Source organism: Macaca nemestrina, chromosome 16, assembly GCF_043159975.1.
Source record: "Macaca nemestrina isolate mMacNem1 chromosome 16, mMacNem.hap1, whole genome shotgun sequence".
In the NCBI taxonomy this organism is placed as follows: domain Eukaryota; kingdom Metazoa; phylum Chordata; class Mammalia; order Primates; family Cercopithecidae; genus Macaca; species Macaca nemestrina.
In genome coordinates this window covers 97,012,578-97,035,176 of record NC_092140.1, presented here as the reverse complement: position 1 = coordinate 97,035,176, position 22,599 = coordinate 97,012,578, and the positions used below count along the sequence as shown (strand labels likewise).

General features: G+C 42.7%; 1 protein-coding gene across 14 annotated transcripts in view; it reads left to right on the top strand.

The window, feature by feature from the left end:
* Nucleotides 1-22,599, top strand: part of LOC105490184 (microtubule associated scaffold protein 2) — a 626,066-nt gene that overhangs the window by 469,371 nt on the left and 134,096 nt on the right. For all 14 annotated transcript variants that reach the window (XM_071081499.1, XM_071081501.1, XM_071081504.1 and 11 more), the window contains one exon: nt 14,443-14,654. In XM_071081499.1, the coding sequence (XP_070937600.1) occupies nt 14,443-14,654 (212 nt within the window). The remainder of the gene's footprint in view (nt 1-14,442; nt 14,655-22,599) is intronic.

Genomic DNA, 22,599 nt, shown 5'->3' with positions numbered 1-22,599 from the left:
CTAGGTTTTCTGTGTTTTTCATGTAAAGGTGTTCATAGTAGCTTGGAATGATCTGTTGTATTTTTGTGGTATCAGTTATAGTATTTCCTGTTTTGTTTCTAATCAAGTTTATTTGGATCTTCCCTCTTCTTTTCTTGATTCATCTTGCTAATGGTCTATCAATTTTGTTTATCTTTTCAAAGAACCAGGTTTTTATTTCATTTATCTTTTGTATTATTTTTGTCTTTCAGTTTTCTTTAATTCTGCTCTGATCTTTGTTACTTCTTTTCTTCTGCTGGGTTTCAGTTTGGTTAGTTTTTGTTTCTCTAGTTTCTCGAGGTGTGACCTTAGACTGTCTGTTTGTCCTCTTTCAGCTTTTCAATGCAGGCATTTAATGCTCCAAACTTTCTTTCCTCTTAGAACTGGTTTAGTTGTATCCCAAAGGTTTTAATAAGTTGTATCACTGTTATCATTCAGTTCAAATAATTTTTTAATTTCCATTTTGATTTCATTGTTGACCCAACGGTCATTCAAGAGCAGGTCATTTAATTTCCATGTATTTGCATGGTTTTGAGGGTTCCTTTTGGAGTTGACTTCCATTTTTATTCCGCTGTGGTTTGAGAGAGTACTTGATATAATTTCGATTTCCTGAAATTTATTGAGACTTCTTTTGTGGCCTATTCTGTGGTCTGTCTTGGAGAATGTTCCACGTGCTGATGAATGTACATTCTGCAGTTGTTGGGTAGAATGTTCTGTAAATATCCACAAACTACGTTTTATCTAGGATATAGTTGAAGTCCATTGTTACTTTGTTGAGTTTCTGTCCTGATGACCTGTCTGGTGCTGTCAGTGGGGTACTGAAGTCTCCCACTATTATTGTGTTGCTGTCTATCTCATTTTTTCAGGTCTAATAGTAAATGGTTTATAAATTTGGGAGCTCCAGTGTTAGGTGTATATACATTTAGTGTTGTGATATTTTCCTGTTGGACGAGTCCTTTTGTTATTATATAATGTTCCTCTTTGTCTTTTTTAACATTTTGCTTTAAAGTCTGTTTTGTCTGATATAACAATAGCTACTCCTGCTCACTTTTGGTATCCATTTGCATGGAATATCTTTTTCCACCCCTCTACCTTAAGTTTATGTGAGTCCTTATGTGTTGTTAGATGAGTCTCTTGAAGACAGCAGATACTTGGTTGGTGAATTCTTATCCATTCTTCCATTCTGTATCTTTTAAGTGGAACATTTAGGCCATTTACATTCAATGTCAGTATTGAGATGTGAGGTACTATTCTATTCATCATGCTGGTTGTTGCCTGAATACCTTGTTGTTGTTGTTTTTGTCATTGTGTTATTGTTTTATACATCCCGTGAGATTTATGCTTTAAGGTGGTTCTATTTTGATGTGTTTTGAGAATTTGTTTCAAGATTTACAACTCCTTTTAGCAGATCTTGTAGTGCTGCCTGGTAGTGGCAAATTCTCTCAACATGTTTGTCTGAAAAAAGACTGTATCTTTCTTTCATTTATGAAGCATAATTTCATTGGATAAAAAACTCATGGCTAACAATTGTTTTGTTTAAGAAGGCTAAAGGTAGGACCCCAATCCCTTCTGGCTTGTAGGGTTTCTGCTGAAAAATTTGCTGTTAATCGGATAGATTTTCCTTTATAAATTACTTGATACTTTTTCCTGACAACTTTTAAGGTTCTTTCGTTTGTCGTCACTTTAGATAACCTGATGACTAGGTGCCTAGGCAATGATCTTTTTGTAATAAATTTCCTGGGTGTTCTTTGAGCTTCTTGTATTCAGCTATCTAGATCTCTAGCAAGACCAGGGAAGTTTTCCTTGATTATTCCCTCAAATTTGTTCTCCAAAGTTTCAGATTTCTTTCCTTTCTCAGAAACACCAGTTTTTCTTAGATTTGGTCATTTAACATAATCCCAAACTTCTTGGAGGTTTTATTCATTTTTTAAAATTATTTTTTCTTTGTCTTTGTTGAATTGGGTTAATTCAAAAGTCTTGTTTTTCAGCTCTGAATTCCTTTCTTCTGCTTGTTTGATTCTATTGGTGACACTTTCCAGTGTATTTTGCATTTATCTAAGTGTGTCCTTCGTTTTCAGAAGTCGTGATTGTTTTTTATTTATTTATGCTATCTATTACTCTGGAGATTTTTTCATCCATACCCTGTAACTTTTTTTTTTTAAGTTGGTATTCACCTTTCTTTGGTGCCTCCATGTGTAGCTTCATACTCAAACTTCTGAATTATTTTTCTGGCAATTCAGAGATTTCTTCTTGGTTTGGCTCAATTGCTAGTGAGCTAGTGTGATCTTTTGGGGGTGTTAAAGAATCTTGTTTTGTCATATTACCGGAATTGTTTTTCTGGTTCCTTATCATTTGGGTAGCCTATGTTGGAGGGAAGATCTGTGGCTCAAGGGCTATTGTTCAGATTCTTTTGTCACACGGGGTGCTCCCTTAATGTGGTGTTCTCCTCCCTTCCTCTAGGAATAGGACTTCCTAAGAGCCGAACTGTAGCTATTGTTATATTTGTTCTGGGTCTAGCCACCCAGCTGAGCTACCAGGCTCCAGGCTGGTACTGGGGAGTGTCTGCAAAGAGTCCTGTGATATCATGTGTCTTAAGGTCTGTCAGCCGTGAGTAACGAGCACCTGCTCCAGTGGAGGTAGCAGGGGAGTGAAATGGACTCTGAGAGGGTCCTCGGTTGTAGTTTTGTTTAGTACACTGGCTTAGTGTTGGTTGACCTCCAGCCAGGAGGCGGCACTTTCAAGAGAGCCTCAGCTGCAGTAGTGTAGGGAGGATACGAGCTTGCCCTAATGCCACCTGGATGATAAGTATTTGGTTTCTTAGGTGGTGGGCAGGGCCCTGGAACTCCCAAGAGATTGTGTTATTTGTCTTTAGCTACCAGGGTGGGTAGAGAAAGACAATCAGGTGGGGGCAGATTTAGGCATGTCTGGGCTCAGACTCTCCTTGGTAGAGGGGGCTCCCTGGGGCTGTTGTGCAGGATGGGGGTGTGGTTTCAAGCCAATGGAATTATGTTCCCAGGGGCATTATGGCTGCCTCTGCTGGGTCACGCAGGTCGCCAGGGGGAAAGCTGGCAGTGACAGGCCTTACAAGGCCAGTGTCACTCCCACATGTCCCCCCAACAGCACAAGAGGGACATGCCCCAGGCTAAAAGCCTCCCTGCTGAGAAAGCAAGCGGGACTTTCAGGTTTTTTGCCTCCCCACCTGTAGCGGCTTCTGTGCTCCTATCCGTACTCCCAGATCACCTCCTCTCCAGACTCTGTCCAGGAAACTGCGCAAATTGTTTTAAAGTTCAGCTGGAAGTTTCCTTCTCCCTGTGATCTTTCCCCAGTTCCACTGGCACCCCTCCCCCAAGAACCCCTGAGAGACAAAGGCAGAAATGGCTTCCCTGGGGTTCGAGAGTGCCCACAGGACTCTTCCACTGCTTCCCCTACCCTTATATTTTGCTCAACTCTCTAAATTTGTCTTAGCTCCCGATAAGGTCAGATCCTTCTCCCGTGATCTGGTTCTTGAGGCTTCCCAGTGAGGATGTGTGTTTGGGGACAGTCATTCCCCTGTCACACTTCGGACACTCATAGTTTTTCAGCTGTGTCATGCAGCCCGCAGCAACAAGCCACCTCTTTCAAAGGGTCTGTGGATTCTCTCAGCTTTCCTGATGTGTTCTTCAGTAGTTCTTGGACCAAAAGTTCCCAGTGTGTCTCCACAAGCTGCTCTGTCCATCTGAGTGGGAGCCATAGGTTAGTCCTGCCTCCCGTCTGCCATTTTCCCTCACTTTCTGATTTCTGTTCTTTTTACTCTTCTTCTGCTTATACTGGGTTTAATTAGCTGATGTCATTGGTTGGAGGTCTTTTGTTAATTATGTATGTGTTTAGTACAGTAAATCTCTCTGTACAAGTTGCTTTAGTCATAGTCCACACATTTTGACACATTCGGTTTTCATCTTCATTGAGTTCAAAATATTTTCAGATTTCCCTTTTGAATTTCTTCTTTAGTCCATGATTATTTGGAAGTGTATTGTTTAGTTTGCACATATTTGGGGACCTCTCAGGGATCTTTCTGTTATTGATCTCTAATTTGTAATTCTAATTTGGTTGGAGAACATACTTTGGATGATTCAAAAAAAAAAAAAACCACAAACCTATTCCTCCCGTCACAGCACCTCTGACACCACACATGTGAGGTTTCCACACCAAGCGATTCTCCACTTCTCTGTGGACACCACCCGAGTGTCCTACGATTTGATTCAAGTATAACACTAATTACCCAGAGTTAGCACAGGCCACACAGGTTAAGGGCTCCATCTCACAAGACTGACCCTCACTTTAGGTGCCAACTAAAAGTAGTAGGTGTGTATGTGACCCACACTTCTGTCTGACCTGACTACAAATTGGAGGTTCTCACAATCTTCTCCTTAAGTTGAATAATTTATTATAACAACTCACAGAAATCAGGGAAACATCTCAGTTATTTACCAGTTTATTATAAAGGATATGATGAAGGATACAGATGAAGAGTTGGATGAGGAGGTACATAGAGTCAGGTCCAGAGTGCAGGAGCTTGTGTCCCACAGGGAGAGGGCGCTCCACCATGTTGATACCTGGATGCATTCACCAACCCAGAAGTCCTCCGAATCCTATACTTTAGGGATTTTGATAAGTCTTCATCACACAGGCATGACTGATTCTTAACTCAGTCTCCAGCCGCAGAGGAAGAGGAGAGAGGGAGCTGGAAGTTTCAAGCTTCTAATCATGGCTTGGTCTTTCTGGTGACCAGTCCCTATCCTGAAACTATCCCGGAGCCACCAAGAGAAGCTGTCATTAGAGCAAATAATGCTTCTGTTACCCAGGAAATTCCAAGGGATTTAGGAGCTCTGTGTCAGAAACTGGGATCAAAACCAAATGTTAGAACAAAAGATTCTTCTAGCACTCATATCACTCAGCAAAGTACAAGGGTTTTAGGAACTCTGTGTCAGAAATTGGGGGCAGAGACCAAATATATATTTCTTATTATGTCACAGATGACTCGAATCCTTTTAAATTTATTGAGCCTTGTTTTAAGACCCACAACAAGATCTACCTTGGTAAACATTTCATGCATACTTAAAAAAACAGCGTCTACTCTGCTGTTTCTGTGTGGAGTGTTCTACAAATGTCATAGGTCAGGTTGGCTGAAGCATTGTCAAGTATTCTATACCCTCACTGATTTTCTCTCTACCTGTTCTTTCAGTAGATGAGAGAGGGCTTGAAATCTCAGACTGTAATTGCAGATTTGTCTGTTTCCTTTGTCAACTTTATCAGCCTTTCCTCCATATATTCTCAATCAGCTCTATAAGGTATATAAAGTTTTAGTTTATCACTTTGATGAATTGGCCACTTTATCATTATGAAATGAACTTCTTTATCCCTGGTAATAATTTTTTCCTTGAAATCTACTTTTTTCATTGTTAATAGAGCCACTCCAGCTTTCTGTTATTTTCAGCGTGGTATAATCTTTCCGTACTAACCTTTTCATCTATTTTTCTATTTATTTTTAAGTAGGCTTCTTATAGGCCTCATGTAATTAGATCTTATGTTTTTATCCAATCTGCAATCTCTGCCTTTCATATACATCTGATGTTATTACTGATGTAATTGAGATTAAATCTACCATCTTGCCATATTTTCTATTTAACCCATATGTTCTTTCTTTTCTTTTCCCTCTTTTACTGCCTTCTTTTGGCATTGGAAAGTTTTTTATGATTCCGTTTATCTCCTTTGTTCATGTATTAGCTATCTGTCTCTTATTTTTGTGTTCTCAGTGGTTGTTTTATCCAGTGGATGTTTCATAATATATGTCATTAGCTTTCAACATTCTAGCTTCAAGTGACATTATATCACTTTGTACATGATGTAAGAATGTTATAACAGCATATTTCCATCTCTCTCCTGGCATTTGTGCTATTGTTATTAGATATTTTACTTCTACATATATTATGAACCTATACTACATTGTTATTATTATTGATTATCGACACTCAGTTTTCTTTTAAAGAAATTTAAATAATAAAAGTCTTTTGAGTTACTCATTTAATTGCCATTTTTAGTATTTTTTATTTCTTTGTGTAGATCCACATTTCTATCTGGTATCATTTTTCTTCTGTCTGAAGGACTTCCTTTAACATTTATTGTAGTGGAGGTTTGCTGGTGGTGAATTCTTTTGGATTTTGTTCACCTGTGCTTTTGATAAATATTTTTGCTTTGTTCCGAATCCAAGTTGGTATTTTTTTTCTTTGAATATTTAAAGATGCTGTTTTGTTTGTGTCTATCTTGAATGATGTCTAGTGGAAAATCTGCTGTTATTCTTATCTTTGGGTCTTTGTACATAATGTGTCTTTTTTCTGGCTGCTTTAAAGATGTTCTCTTTTTCATGGGTTTTGATCAGTTTAATTACAATATTCCTTGTTGTTGTTTTCTTCGTGTTTTTGTGCTTGAAGTTTGTTGAGATTTTTGGATCTGTTTTTATAGTTTTCATCAAATTTGCGGTGTTTTGCCCATTTTTTTTTCAAATATTTTCAGTCCTCGTTCTTCATCTTCAGGGACTCCAATAACACATATATTAGGCCTCTTCAAGTTGCCCTACAGCTCCTGTTCAAAGTGATATTCTGTTCATTTCTTTGAGTATTTCTTCTCTCTGTGTTTCATTCTGGATAGTTTCGATTGCTATATCCTCACTACTTTTCCTTTCCCTTTCTTTTTCGTAAAATAACATTTATTTATTAACTCACAGTTCTGTAGGTTAGACATCCAGATGTGGCTTACCTTGAATTCTCTGCTCAAATGATCACAAGGCTGATATGAAGATGTCAGCCAGGCTGAGTTCTTGACTAGAGGCTCTGGAGAATGTTTGCTTTTAAAGTCATTTAGGTTGTTGGTAGAATCTAGCTCATGTGCTTGTAGTACTAGAGTTTTTGTTTCCTTGCTGGCTATCAGTCAGGGACAACCTTCAGCTCATAGGGCCATCCACATGCCTTGCTATGTGCTCCCTTTTATCTTCAAAGCAGTAATGGTGTGTTGAACCCTTCTCAGACTTCAAATCTCTGACATGCAGCTCTATGACCAGCTGGAGATAACTCTGCTTTTAGTAGACTTGCTTGATTAGGCCAGGCTCACCCAAGATAATCTTCCTCTTAATGTGTAATATAATATAGTCTTGAGAGTGGTATCTCTTCATGTTCATGGTTGTTATGCAGTTGTTTTAGTCCACTTGGGCTGCTATAACAAATACCATAGATTGGATGACTTAAACAATAGAATTTTTTTCTCATGATTCTGGAGGCTGAGAAATCCAAGAGCAAGGTGCTGACTGATTTGTTTCTGGTGAGGGTCCTCTTCTTTGTTTGCAGATGAATACATTTTTGCCATAGCCTTACACGTGGGAGAGACAGATTATTGCTCTCATATTTCTTCTTATAAGAGCACTAATCCCATTCATGAGGGCCCCACTCTCAGGACCTAATCACCTCCGAAAGGCCCCACTTACAGATGTCATCACATTGGGAATTAGGGCTTCCATATATAAATCTTGAGAGCACACAGTCAGTCAGTTCATAGCGGCAGGGTATGTACATAAAGGGGCAGTCACTGAGGGCAAGTGTAGGGTCTTGCCACCACAGGTGGATTTCGAGTCCTAAAGAATGGCAACTTGGAAATGCTACATAACCACAGTGGAGAGGTCTGGGAGGGACAGTTTTTCTTTTTCCAGGATCTTCATTTCTTTTTGATGATGATGCTTCTTTATTCAGATTACTGAATATCAAAGAAAATCAACTGAAATGGTTAGTGCCTCCATCAGGCCTTTGGGCCTTCAAATGACATCTGGCCTAGGAGAAGCTTTCTGGGTGTCTCATTTAAGGAGAGTTCCTCTCCCCTCCTGGACTGTAAATTGAATCATGGCAGGAACTATCTTTTCTGTCATCTCTCCCTTCCCCAAAACAAAACAAGCCAGAATAACAAACATCCCCTGACCCTCATATTTCTGACACATTTTTCTCCCCATCTGGACACCCAGTTTTGAGAAAAAATTGTTTATGTTCCCCATCCCGGTCCCCATGCTTACAAATGACTCTACCTGCTACCATCTAGACACCCCACTATTCTACTACAAAGGCCACTACTGATTTCTTGGTTAGTAAGGTGTTTTGTTTTGTTTTGTTCTGTTTTTGAGACAGGGTCTCACTCTGTCACCCAGGCTGGAGTGCAGTGCATGATGTCAACTCACTTCAGCCTTGACCTCCCAGGCTCGAGCAATCATCCCCCCACAGCCTTCCAAGCAGCTGGGACTATAGGTGTGCACCACCATACCTGGCTAATTTTGGTTTTGTTTTGTTTTGTTTTTTTAGAGATGAGGTCTTTCTATGTTGCCCAGGCTGGTCTCAAACACCTGAGCTCAAGCCATTGTCCTGCCTTGGCCTCTCAAAGTGCTGGGATTACAGGCATGAGCCACCATGCCTAGCCCCCATAGTATTCTTAAGTTTTTTTCTGGAGTGAAGTTATGTCACTCGGAAGGAGTCTGATCATTCTGGGTTTTGCTTTTCAGCCTTATTAGGCAGGTACTGATCAGTAGTTCTTCCCAGCCAATTTTTCTACACTACTGAGCAAAAGCTGTCTGAATGCTTTACCTGATGCCCATGAAGTATGAGGTGTTCCAAACTGGCTGCTGGGAACAGGAACTATTTGTGGCCTTTGGTGGACTCTTAAGTATTGTCCCACTAATCCTTGGCAGAGTTCTGTCCCCAACCTGAGATCCTCTCTCCACAGGCAGGCATGCACTGATCAGAACCTGGATGAAAATTCGAGGTCACTCCTCAGATCTTCAGAATTCTCTCGGTGGAGCTCAGTCCTCTCTGGTACTCTACCTTGTAGGCTCTAACTTCTGACCTCCCTGAGCCCCCAGATCCACTTTCTCAACTCAGAGAAACCTCCGGGCTCTACCTGAGTCCCCCGATTCCCTGCACCAGAGTTTGAAAAGTCATGTGGGTGATGAGCTTCAGCAATTGTAGGTTCACCTCGTTTGTTTTCTGACTCTCAGGGATCACTGTGCTTCATTGCCTAAAGTTTAATGTCTTGAAAACTATTGTCTTGTATATTTGGGGCTTTTTTTTTTTTTTTTTTTGCTGATTTCAAATGAGAGGGTAAGTCTGATCCCACTTACTTCATCTTGGCCAGAAGTAGCTATATTTGAATATAAAAATTTGGCAATTGTCATAACACCATTAAGCCACTATTTTTTACCTTTGGAGAAAAAAGGGATTCAGATTTACCTAGATAAATAGCACCCGTACTTCTTGTAAATAACAATAAGTTTCCTAAAGTTGAAAATACTGTATGCCACGTTTTATCTTGTCTAGAGAGTGGGTTATATGAACAAAGTGTTTATTGTTGGATCTGGAAACCCTGATTGTAGCTTCCTGTTTTTTCGGTTCTTCTGTACATCAAAACACAAAAGAATCTGCTCCTACCTTGGGAGTACCTTGCTCCTACAGGGCGTAGTTATGGGATGGCCCGGTGCTACCCAAATTTGTAATTCCTGCCCCCATCTGTACTTAGGACCAGCTGGAAGGAAATCCCCACCCACACGCCATCTGCTCAGCCTCTCCCCACCACCAGCTCACCCCAGCCAAGCCATTGCCAGTACTAAGTAGGAAAATAGTGGGCCACTGGGCAGCGTTTTCTGAAATAAATTTAGATTGGTTTAATAAAAATAAAGCCTGTCCAAGTCCACAAAGAAATCAGTGCATGGACTCCCTAGGGTGTCCTGCTGTCTGTTATGATGCTGACCAAACCCATGAAGTGCTTTGTCTTCAAGTGGGAAGCTATCAAAGTTCTGTCCTGTAATTATTTGCCTTCTTGTCTATGGTGTGAAGGTCATGGGCCATCTCTGATGTTATAAATATGCAGGTTCCCATGCGGCACTGTTTGTTATTGTGTCAGTTAAGCTTTCCAGCTTTAAAATTAAACCAATCTTTTTTATCCATTACAATCCTCTGGATAGGGACTGGATGACTGCCGATGAATTTTTAATATTTTCTTTCCATTTTCAAAGGCCGTGTCCTCTCCCGTGCTCAGCGTTTGCACGCAATGCCTAGCCTTTGCACGCAAACTGTTCGCATCCACCTTTGTGCTGTAGAAGGTCACCAGCTTCTCCCTGGAGGCCTCACAGTTACCAGCTGCCACTGAGATCAGCATGGATTCTATCTTCTCCTGACCAGAGTTATGTAGCCAATAGGATGGCTGCAAAAAAATCATGATTGGGGTAACATTTAGATGGCAGGAGGGTGTTCTAGATTTAGAGTATGCGCCCAAACCAGGGAGATCTGTTAGAGATGTTGTAGAGTGGTTCAGCAATGTGCTTAATTGGTAAGAGCCCTGGGCAAGGCAGTCCAAAGACCAAGAGCCAGGCCTGGCCAGGTCCCTACAGGACAACGGATTGCCTGAGGGCAAGGACTGGGCTTTACTTCTTTTCATTTCCCGCTGTGCCTTGCACAGTCTCATTCACAGAGTCAGTGCTGAAGAGAAGGTGTCAGGTGGTTTTGCGGCCGAAAACCACATGACATGAAGCATGCATGTGAAGTCAGCTTTGTGTGTAGGTCAGGACAAAACACTAATCTAGGTATTTCTGCTTGTATATTTCACACAGAAAAGGAAGTACATTGGAGATAAGGCTCATTAACAGTTGGGTAGTGTACTAGGGCCAGTGAGTAAAAAATTGGCAATGCTACTCTCTTTTCCCTGCATTTAAAGATTCTGAATCCATTGGTAAGCCCTGTGTTGAAGGCCCCTATTCACTAATATCCATTTCCTAGTTCAGCTGGGTGGAAATCAGATAGACATTGTAGGAGACCAGAGTCTCACTTCTTTGGAAAGCGTCTAAGTAGGTTCTGGCTGCGTGCACAGTGAGGTCAGTGGCATGCTTGCCTGCTTTTCTGCTTTGAACCTGAGACCACCCCAGAAGCAATAGAAGTACTGCAAGGAGCAGGGAAGGAGGCGATAACAAAACACTCCTACATCTGAAAGTGTCGTGGGGGAACATGACATGCCCCTCCTTTAAAGCCTGCGCGGTGGCACTAGTGAGAAATATGATGGGGAAGAGGTCAGGAGTGGGTCACCACCACACCAACACCACTTCTCATCCCAGGCCCACCATGTGCCTTGGGAGCTGCCTGTGACCACCACCCTGCAGAAGTTGGCCCTCTAATTATCCCACAAACCTGGTGCTTCCTAAGCAGATGTGCATTCTAGCTTCACTATGTGCGGGCTCTTGAGAGAAAAATGAGAAGCAAACACCTGTTCTGAAACAGCTGAAGCTGGCTGTGTCAGTGATCTTCGTTCATCATAAGCTGTCCATCCCCAAGGTGGCAGTGAGCCTGAGCTGCGATCTTTATGCACCATCCTGGGGACCGTCTGACATGTGGGTGGACAGGAAAGGAGGTGACAGTACGTCAGGGAATCAGCTATAGAAGTAGTAACAAAGATCGACAGCACGAGAAAGAATACTGTTTTTAGCAAAGACAAAAGACTGCCAGTGACAGTACGCCAGTGACAGTACAATGATTATTAGTCCTAGGCAAAGTCACGCTGGATATGTTTAGAGAATGGCAGGACCCTTTTCACCTTAAAGCAATAGAGAACTCTACAATCAACTTTGTTTCTCAGCTTTTCCTTCCTAAAGTCTTAGGTGCCGGAGCCTTGATCTGTGCTCTGACAGTGATTGAGTGCCACCGGTCCTGAACCAGGATTAGTTTCACAAGGTAGTTTGGTGTCACAGAGCCGCCAAACTTTCGCTTGGTGTGTTGATCCCAAAAGTTGACGTTGTCAGGGGAGCCTCTATCTTAGCTCAGAAGACGGGTTGTTTGCTGGCCTCAGAAGAAGAGGTGAGCTTTTTGCACTGTTGTTCAGTAGAACACTGGAATTTTGAATAGGTGAGTAAAAGCAATATAATAATGACACCAATATCAAAGTAAGTGCCAAGAGTAGAATTTCACTGAATCCTTTTATATTGTGCATTTACCATTGAGTATAATTTCTAACATCATGATGATGATATTATTAAAGGTGGTCGTTCTTAGGAGCTATCCTACCCAGAAATAAATCTAACATCCAAAAATACATGACAGTGTGAGCGCCTGCTAACATCCACAAGCTCAGAGGTGACTCTCTGTACCATGGGTTACAATTAGTTCTAATTCACTGAGCTGGAAATTGTTTTATTATTTTCTTTAGATTTCTAAAAGAAGTGCCTTCTATTGTAACAGTGTCAGGCACCTGGTACCTCAACAAATTAATTAAAGCACTGAAGTGTTTTGTAAAATCACCAGCCACAGCAGTAAAATGGAAAACAGCAATTGTGGGGAAAAAAAAAAATCTATCTTTGGTCTTAAGCTGTGTCTTAGAGTTTAATGCAGGCAATAAAATCTCTCACCTTTTCTTAATGATGTTTAGTTGGTAGTCATATTTGTTTTGTTTTCAGCATTGAGAATGTTGAGATAAAGGACATATTCAGGTTGATTTGCCTACAACAAACAAGTGAGTTTTCTGGAATATTATGTACTCTGCTATCGTAAAGACAGTCTCTGTGAAGCAGTGATTTCACATTCTGCTATTCTGTTAAGTCAGAATAATTTAAGATGTGCCGTATGTGAGGTTACATGGCAATCTCTGATGACTTTTTAAGAGGAGAAGGAATTAATTTTAAAATTAGCATAGTTACCCTTTTTTTTTTTTTTTTTTTTTTTTTGAGATGGAGTCTCGCTCTGTTGCCCAGGCTGGAGTGCAATGGCCGGATCTCAGCTTATGGCAAGCTCCGCCTCCTGGGTTTATGCAATTCTCTTGCCTCAGCCTCCCGAGTAGCTGGGACTACAGGCGCCCGCCACCATGCCCGGCTAGTTTTTTTGTATTTTTTAGTAGAGACAGGGTTTCACCGTGTTAGCCAGGATGGTCTCGATATCCTGACCTCGTGATCCGCCCGTGTCGGCCTCCCAAAGTGCTGGGATTACAGGCTTGAGCCACCGCACCCAGCTAGCATGGTTACCCTTAAATTAACCATTAGAAGCATTTAGATCAATTAACCACTTTCCCCTTAAAAGATGAGGCCACTTGCACATTCACAAACCCGTTACTCTACGTTGTCTCAGTACACCAGGTACTAAAGGGGCTACATTTTCTGATTTGTTTTATATGTTGCTCCCTGGTATCTTGGAGAGGAAAAAAGAGGAGGAAGAAAACATTTGAAATATGAGTGAATTTATGATGGTGCTGGTCAGTGTCTGTGTCATGTCCTCTAGGAGTGTGATCTACTAGAGCGAAGGAAAGAACGCACCTTTGAGATGTAAGCCCATTGTCAATGGCAGGGGTTCTCTGACTGCCTGCGCGTCCTGGGTCTATCTGCGCCTCCCACAGAGGGACCAGAGGAAGGCGCCTGCCCACACACGGGTCTTGGGCCATGGTGGAGTGCTTTCCTCTGTGCTATTTTGGGGGACCTTGCCTTTTCTTTTTTTGAGCTTCAACCTAAAAATCACCACTCCTTTACCCCCAGAACCCTGTCCTCAACCCCAGGCAGAGCTCCTTGCCCCTTCATCTGTGGCCCTGCGGCCCCTCACACTCACCTGGCCGGAGCCAAGTCTCAGAAGGCTTTGCAGGCCATGGTAAGGTGTATGGACTTTCTTTTTACTGCGAGAGAAAGTGAACAGAGGGGTCCACACGGGTCATGACCTGCCTCACGTGTGCAAAGGTCATTCTGGCTGTGGCGTAGTGAAGGAAGAGAGGAAGCAGGGCTTCCTATCAGAGAGCGAGAGGGGATGATGGCTCAGACTGCACCTTTAGCCACGGAGGTGGCGTCAAGTCACATTGGAGGGATGTATTGCAGGAAACCTCACAGGACATTGGTCCTGTAGGAATTTAAAGTCGGGAGTTGCTAGAGCAGAGGTGGCCAGGGCTGTGACTTGGACTTGACATTGAAGAAAAGGGTAGTAGCCTCTAAGGCGAAGAAAGGGGCATCGAGGTGTTGTTCTCTGATGCCCAATTAAAAGGTTGCTAGATGATTATAGGTCTGACTTCTATCTGGATTGACTGATTGATTTCCCATTAGACATTTTCAAAGAGCAATCTCCTTTAAGAAAAAAAAAAAAAATGCTTCTCTATCCAAGCAAGCCTAGAAGTGTCGGAAGCTGGAAGGAATTTGGCAATTTTGTCTATTGTCCTTTTTCCAAGCAGGAAACCTTGCACTTAGAACCACATTCATGGAACAATAATTTTAGTCCCTGTTTTTTCTTTTCAGTCCTTAAAGATGACAAACCGTGGGCAGTTGAAGAACTCCTTGTGTAATAAGAAGCCGTTGTCGCCTGTGTGCTGTGTGTTTTTTCACAGGTGACTGGAGTTTGGTTTTGTTTCTCACAGGATACCCAAAGCAGAGGACTGCGGCAGCTCGAAATGGGTTTCCGCCCAAGCCGGACCCGCAGGCCCGTGAGGCTGAGCGGCAGCTGGTGCAGCGGCTGAAGGAGCGGTGTGAGCGGCAGACCAGACAGCTAGGCATCATGCAAGGGGAGCTGAGGAGGGCCATCTGCAGCTTTGATGCCCTTGCCGTGGCCACGCAGCATTTCTTTAGAAAGGTGAGGCCCCATTTCGTGAAGGTCCAAGGGCATTTTGGTTAGGGGAGAAGGTGGTGATGGTGACAGTTCTTTGTGTGTGTTGCTGTTTTGGGTTTGAGTTTGGATCAGAGTGGAGTTTGGATTTTCGGGAGTTCGGGCAGAATCTCCTGAGGCATCCCATCATCTTTGGGGAGCCACATTTATCCTTAAGTGTGAAAGAAATATGTCTGGGAAGAATCATTAATCATCTTCATTCCGAAAGAGGAAATTATGTAAAAAATGAAAGGAAAGGATATACAGGGACATTTTTGCCAGTGAGATCTTTGCAGCAAATGGAGCATATGGTTGTTTGCATTTTCAAGGCGAGAGGTCACTTTCCAACATTTCTGCTCACATCACATCAAAGGGAGACAGGGCCACAGTCCCGTCCACCTCAGCTGTTGGTGGGCAATGGAACGTGCATGGCCTGGGACTCAGGGCCATGGCCCCAGTTCCCAGAGCGGCATGTGGAGAGGTTTGGATTCTCCCTGTACCCTCGATTTTTCTGAAAATGTAGGGAGTTTGGTTTCTCCTCTGCAAATGTCTGGATCTGTGTGTGTACACTGAATCTGTTATTAACCATGGAGCAGTTAAACTTCCCAGCCTTTCCCTGGGGGACAGAGGTGGGAGCCTAGTGTCCCACTGCATTTGTGCTCCACCTTGAAGTCACCAAGGTGTCCTTGGGGGAGAAAAAGCATAAACATTATAAATGCACATTTTTAAGATTCATGTATGGACCTCCTGGTATCTATACATGGGGGGGATGTAAAAGTGCTGTATAAATGCTCTCCAAATAAGAGTGAATTAATGAAATATCCGGCCAATTTCAAAAGAAAAGCAGAAGAATGTGAAGTGACTCCATGTCCCCTGGCAGCTTCCTTTTTGGCCTTTTATGGCATCCTTCACCTTCCGCTCTACTCCAGTATAGAAGCCTGAGCTGCTGTTTCTTTGTTGTTGTTATTTTTGTTTGTTTAAAGCTTTCAACAGAAAGAGCCATTTTTCAATCTGTTGTGGTAATAAATGACAAGATGAATAGGCAACCCTGAAATTTCCATTTACCAATAGTTTCAGCTTCCTCCCCAACCAGAATTTTAACCCCGGCAGAATATGGCCAGTGTGAATTTCATACCTTCCTTTCTGGTCTAGTCATGATGCGTGACATGATCTGGTAAGCGTGCATTATGTAACCCTATAAGAAAGTTACAAACACGTCTTCAAGGAGCCCAGGGGCCTGACTGGGCATGGTCAAGATGAGCATTTTTGCAGTTAGGGAAGGTGCTTCGTCGAATTTCCCACTGACTGTCAGGTTGTGCCTAAAGAGGAAAACAGGGCTGTTCCTTGAAGTTCAGTGATCCTGTTGATATAGTTTATATCGCCGTGCTGCCTGCTGTGGGACTCCACCTTTCAGACGTCATCCAAAGAGTCAGGATGGACAAAGCAATAGATATTGATACACATATTGATAATATGTTCCATGTTCTAGAAGTTGGAGCTTTTAGGCCCCACTTTTGGGATCATGGCAGGGGAGAGAGTAACTGTGCCAAAATTAGGGGTCCCTGTAGTTGAGCATTTCCATGTTCCAGGGAGGTTCCTTGTTGGCCTGCAGACCATGGGTTTTACTTCTTTGCGGCACGCACGTGGCTCTCAAACCAGAGACCAACAGCGGCTGGCAGGTGATTTGCAGGCATCTCCACTGGACCTCCCTGCTACTACAGCTGCACTTGGCATGACATTTCAGCAAGACGGATGGTGGACATGAATTTCATTTTCTTTTCAGTAAATCACAACCAGTAACTCCAAATGAGCTTCAAAAATGACCGTGGCATTTCACCTCCCACACAATGTATTTTTTTTCTCTGTCTTTCTGATCTCTACGCTCTCTCTCTCTCACCAGATAAATGCCAGAAGAAAAAACGGAAGATAAATTTTTTTTTTTTTAAAGTTAAAGTCCTAATTGAACATAATCAGCATCTTTTATGCAGGCCGTCATGCATGCCATGTAGTTTAAGGTGATGGATTTGAGAATTTGCTAGTAATACCGAATTAGACCAGGAGGTGTGACATGGGGTGGAGAATCTGGGAAAATAGAGGCAAAGCAGCCTTGGAACCTTCAACAATGGAGCCCTCTGAAGTTACCAGGTCAGGAGAACCCAAGGTATCCCATGTCACACTTGTGGGAAACCCATGCACTATTATTGTGAGTGAGATATGGTCTGAGTCGAGCACATCAGCTTTGAGGAAGCGTGACCTGTACAGCCTGAAAATGCACGATCTCTTTGCTCTACTGGTTAGAAGGCCCTGCCAGAATTCCGTCCTGTAAGGAATGCACGTGTATCTTTTGTACACTGTAGCATATTCATCTGCAGAGCATGCTCTGGTGGAGAGAGGACACAGTGCTAACCCAGAGTCAGTTCCATCTCTGCCCTGATCCAGTGGGGAGACCTTGAGCAAGTTCCTGCCCCTCAGTGCACTTCGTCATCGTCACCGTAGGAATAACATCCCTGTCCTTGCTCTCTTCCCCCCGGCTGACTCATTAACTTTGAATCTCAGTTTTCTCCACTTAAAATAGAATTCATAATAGCTCTTCATGAAGTCATTGTGAGAATGTAGTGAATTAATGTGCAAAGATGCTTTATAGAGATAGGTTTCACTATGTTTCCTAGGCTGGTCTCAAACTCTTAGTCTCAAGGGATCCTCCTGCCTCAGCCTCCTAAAGCCCTGGGATTATAGGCATGAGCCACCATGCCCAGCTGGCAAAGGCACTTTTTAAACAAATATTCAATCAAACATTCTTTTCTGAGTACAAAGATATCTGTCAAGATCTGCCTCAACAATTTTACTCTCAAGTGGGAGAAGGTGAAAACACAGTCAAAGCCCCTGAAGAGCTTGGTCTGGAATGTACTTTAAAAATAATTAAAAAAAATAATTTTTAGTGGCCAGGCTCCACCAGCCTGGCCAACATGGTGAAACCCCGTCTCTACCAAAAATAAAAAAAATTTTAAAAATTAGCCGAGTGTGGTGGCACGTGCCTTTGATCCCAACTACTTGGGAGGCCGAGGCAGGAGTATTGCTGGAAACCTGGAGACGGAGGTTGAGGTGAGCCAAGATTGCGCCACTGCCCTCCAGCCTTGGTGACAGAGGGAGACTCCATCTCAAAATACATTTTTTTAAAATAAAAATGAAAATAATTTTCTAATATAGCTCTTCAGTTACTGCTATATATTTTTACCTGAATGTGCTGATGCCATTAATTTAAATATATGTTGGAAGTAAGCCTCACCACTAGAGAAAAAGAATTAGAAGCCCAGATAAGAATCTCCCTTCTCTACCCCATGCTTTATAGCTCCTGGCAGAGTAGCTGTGAAAGCTGTCAGCTCTAACACAGCCTGAGCCCAGCGTCCGGGGATTCTAAGATGCCACACTTAGGTGCCAACAGCAGCCTCACACTTGCGCTGGTTGCAGGCAGCTGTGCCCCTGCAGCAAGGCATGTTCCTCACCAAAGGCCAAACAGATCTGCTCAATCCGTGCTCCCAGACCCCCAAGTGGTGTCGTAATGAGTGTGACTCCCAGGGACTCGCGCTTCTCAGGGTCAGGTTGAATGGTGTGATGGTGCTCTTGCTGTGTGGTTCCCCGGAATGCTACTCTTTAGCATCCCCTGGTGGCTCATCCATGAAACAATCCACGGGATGGTCCTCACCCTGCAGCATGGAGTTTTATATACATTACCTTTGAGGGTACATGGATTTTCATATTACTTTTAATCAGATTTATTATACTTACTCAGTATTTTTCATATCCATTCTTGTCTTCTTTTGTTAACTTTATGCATGTGATTGTAGATTACGGTTTTGAATTTTTTTACATGTTATTAAATAGTTTAGGCATAAAAGACCTGAAAATGAATGTCAAGCATTTTTGGACTCTCTAAGGTTACCAAAAAATTAATAGTGCACCAACCTCCTTCTTCTCAAAGTGTGTATATATTTTATGGCTTTTATTATTTGACCTTTTATCACAAAAACAATTTCATATAGAATAGTGGAAAGCATAAACCCAAATACCCCATAATTCATATTTAATATTTCTTAACATTCTGCCATATTTGCTTTCTCTATGTCTTGTTGTTGTTAGTTAGGGGTATGTCTATTTTTTATGTATTTTGTGTATTTGAACTTCAGCCTTTCACCTTCAGTTCACATATATTAGTAGACAATCTTTAGCAACTCTGCCTCTACCCTACAGGGTGGGTAGGTAGGGAGGATTCAAAAAAGAAAGAGGTAGAACTTTAACAATAGAGCTCCTATTTATTGACCATCTACTATGTCCTGGGCACTTAACAGACATTATTTTAACCCTCACAACAACCATAGCTGTTGTAGATATCATCCTCATGTGATACCTGGGGAAACTGAGGCTCGGGGAGTTTGCGTAGTCCTCTGAAGACAATATAATTAGAAAGTGATGGAGCCAAGATACAAATACCAGGCCAGGCCACACCCAACACCCGTGTTTTTCCACTATATTATGATGCTATTTCTCCCTCTCCTCACAATCATCAGGGTGCTTTTGATGTATTAAGGGGGAAAATGCACAACTGCAAAACAGGTGAAATAATAAACTAAAAGTTAAACACACAGAAAATGACGTCATGGTTTAAGCTGTTGCCATAAAAAAATGCTATGTGCTCAAGTGGAAGCCTCGTCATTGATAATGGGAAGGAGTCTTGGAAGAGCAGGATGGAGAGAGAAGCAGAATGTGGGGTGAGCAAAGAGGAAGGAAAGGGTATTGGGACGAGAACACCCAACGCCTGCTGTCTGCAGAGTGCCCCCACTCCCTGCATATCTTTAAGCCCTTGGTAAATTAGTTGATGGCTTCTGAATAGAGATCTAGTCACTGGGGAACTGTTTTTAAAAGTGCAGTGATTGCTCTAGTATGGATTGCAGACTCCTCGTAGTGAAGCTGGCCCCAGCTCACCTTGAGTGCTCCATAACACCTGGTTGGTTCGTGCGTCAGGGCAGGGTGTATGTTAAAGGCGAAGAGAGAAGAGACAGCAGAAGAACCCCTTTGGAAAATAAAGGCTTGCTAGCTTTATCTGTTTAATGCATTCAGATTTTAAATTCAGGGATTCATCAGAATGAATGTTGCTCTTGAGCTCCTAAAGCAGTAGAGAAGCTGTTACGTCCACCAGCCAAAGGACTTCACATTTCAGAGATTTTCCCACTGAGTGGAGCTCTCAGAGCAGTAATTATACCTGATCAGAATTGAAAACAGTAAGCTCTTTGTTGCTTTCTAAATCCAAAACATGGTCATTTAAACATAGTGTTTTGTGCCTCTCCCACTTACAAATGATGCTCTGCGATTATCTTCTCTTCCCTTAATTTTATCATGAATAACCAAAGGCTTAAAGAAAATGTGAGCACTTAGGGTGGCATTTCTGACAGTTATTCAGTGTATATAACACAGTAGAGAGTGCTAGTGAAGTGGTAAATTCAAGGTAAATGAATGGTTCCTATGGTTGCTGTTCTGAAAGAATATTATGTGTCACAAAAATAAGTACCCCCACAGTGCTTTGCTAAAAGAACCATGAGTGTCTGTATGGTTTCACTTGTAGGACTTTAGCTAAAGGAATTTTTAGCAGAACCCCCAAACATCAAAATATTCCTGATATCAAGGGATAGAATCTCCCAGCTATGCCAAGCAGCTCTTCGAAGTAATAAGAACCCTTGGCCTGTGGTGTCAGTCGTGCAAAACATCATGGTCAGTGGAAAATGAAACTCAAAATAGCAAAGTCTTCTCAACATTCATGGAAGATCATTGGTACTGAAGCCTGATAAAACCCAACTCTATTGATGATAATATAAATTTCACAATAAGGTGCAATAAGATGAGAATAGATACCTGACCAAGGTGAAAACTAATTGTCCCATTCAGCTCATCTCACTTATGCTTTGTCATCAATGTGCTTTTTTGTTTGGGTTTTGTTGTTGTTGTTGTTGGTAATTAAATGACATTCTTTTGAAGGCAGATAGGTGCCATGGGAGAAGAAAGGTGAATTTCAGCCTCTCCTTTGCAGAAGAGGCCTGAGGCTTTCCCCAAACCCTGGTGGGCAGTTGGTTAAACCTGGTCTGTAGTAAAAGTGTGTGCCTTTAAGATATTCTGGGATACAGAATTCAGCATAGGCATCCTGCAGGCCAGAGAGGCCACAGAGCAGATGGGGCATGGAGTGTCACCTGGCCATCCCACCCAACCTTTCTAGACCCATGGCCTCTGGCAGATACCAAAGTCTTCACTTAAATATCACTGGCAACTTATTTGAAAATAAATGCTGTAAACTCCCCTCCAACTAAACACAAGTCAAAGGAAAAACAATATTCAAAAATAATGACTCCCTAATGAGAGGAAATATGGTTGTCTCAGCCCCAGAACCTCTTTCCCGTGAGAGATGAGTTTATTAACTTTCCTAGACCTCAGTGTTTCTATAAAATGGAGTTACTAAGGGTCCAGTTTCAAGAACAAGACTAGAATGAAGGGGCTGTCAGGCCCAGGCTCTGTGATTTAATTCAGTGCCTCTGACTCTGTGGGGGGTTCTATTAGTCTGTTTTCATACTACTGATAAAGACATACTTGAGACTGGGCAATTTACAAAAGAAGGAGGTTTAGTGAACTCACAGTTCCGTGTGGCTGGGGAGGCCTCACAATCATGGCAGAAGGTGAAAGACACGTCTCCCATGGTGGCAGACAAGAGAAGAGAACTTGTGCAGGGAAACTCCCCTTTATAAAACCATCAGATCTTGTGAGACTTATTCACTGTCACAAGAGTGGCATGGGAAAGACCAGCCCCCATGGTTCAGTTACTTCCCACCAGGTCCCTCCCATAACACGTGGGAATTGTGGGAGCTACAATTGAAGATGAGATTTGGGTGGGCACACAGCCAAACCATATCAAGCATTATTTAAATACCACAAAATCATTGCCTGCTGCTCAGTTGGCAGAGCATGACACTTAAGCACCAGAAAGTGCTCTGCCCTTCCTCAGGGGGTAGGATATGCCTATCGATCCCTGTGGCTTGCTCTAAGCATACCTGGTATGGGACCATCACAGTTTTGAAAATATAAGTTAGATTAGTCTCTTTGGGAAAAATCATTTAAATAACAAACATCTGTGGAGCATCTGAATCATGAATCTGTTTCTAGCATATTATTCCCTGGAGACACCACCAAGTGCAAAGAGAGATGGGGAGAGAGATAGCCCTCTAGTAGTTGCCTGTTGAGACTGAGCCTTCTCTTTGGCTCCTTTGGCATTTGGTTTCTAGCAGGAGTCGAGAGACCTGGTGGCTTTTGGAGTACCTGTTATGTGGGACTAAAACTGGTACCTCATCGCCTGTAGCAGGTTATGACGTGAGCCTCCCTCCCTGGGTCTGCATCCCTCCGCCTCCTCCTCAATAGACACACACCCTGAATCATCTCCAATTCCAAACATAGGGAATGGTCCATCCTAGTCATTCTGTCTACGGTCCAACCACTTGGTAAATGGATGACTTGAAAACCACATCTCAGCCCCTGAGTTCCAATTCTAGGGAAGAGATGCTCACTGAAATCATGGGAGGGCAGAGTGGACTGTGAAGCCTGTCAAGCAGCCAGGGTGCCCGGGGCAGGGGCGCCTTGAGAGAGGAGTGTGGCTTGTGAAGTGGGCCAAGGAACACATAGGATCTCAGCAGGCCAAGGTGGAGGAATCGGGCCTTCCGGGGCAGCAGGAAGAACTTGGGCAGAGAGCGGTGCAGTGTGGGGAGAGGGCAGGACCACGCTGTGGAAGATTAAGGATCTAATTTGCCTAAAGCTTTGGGTGCAGGACTGATGATGGTGGGGAATGAGGCTGAGGAGTTCAGGGCCTTGAATTGCAAATAAAAGAGAGGAGGCACTCACAGAG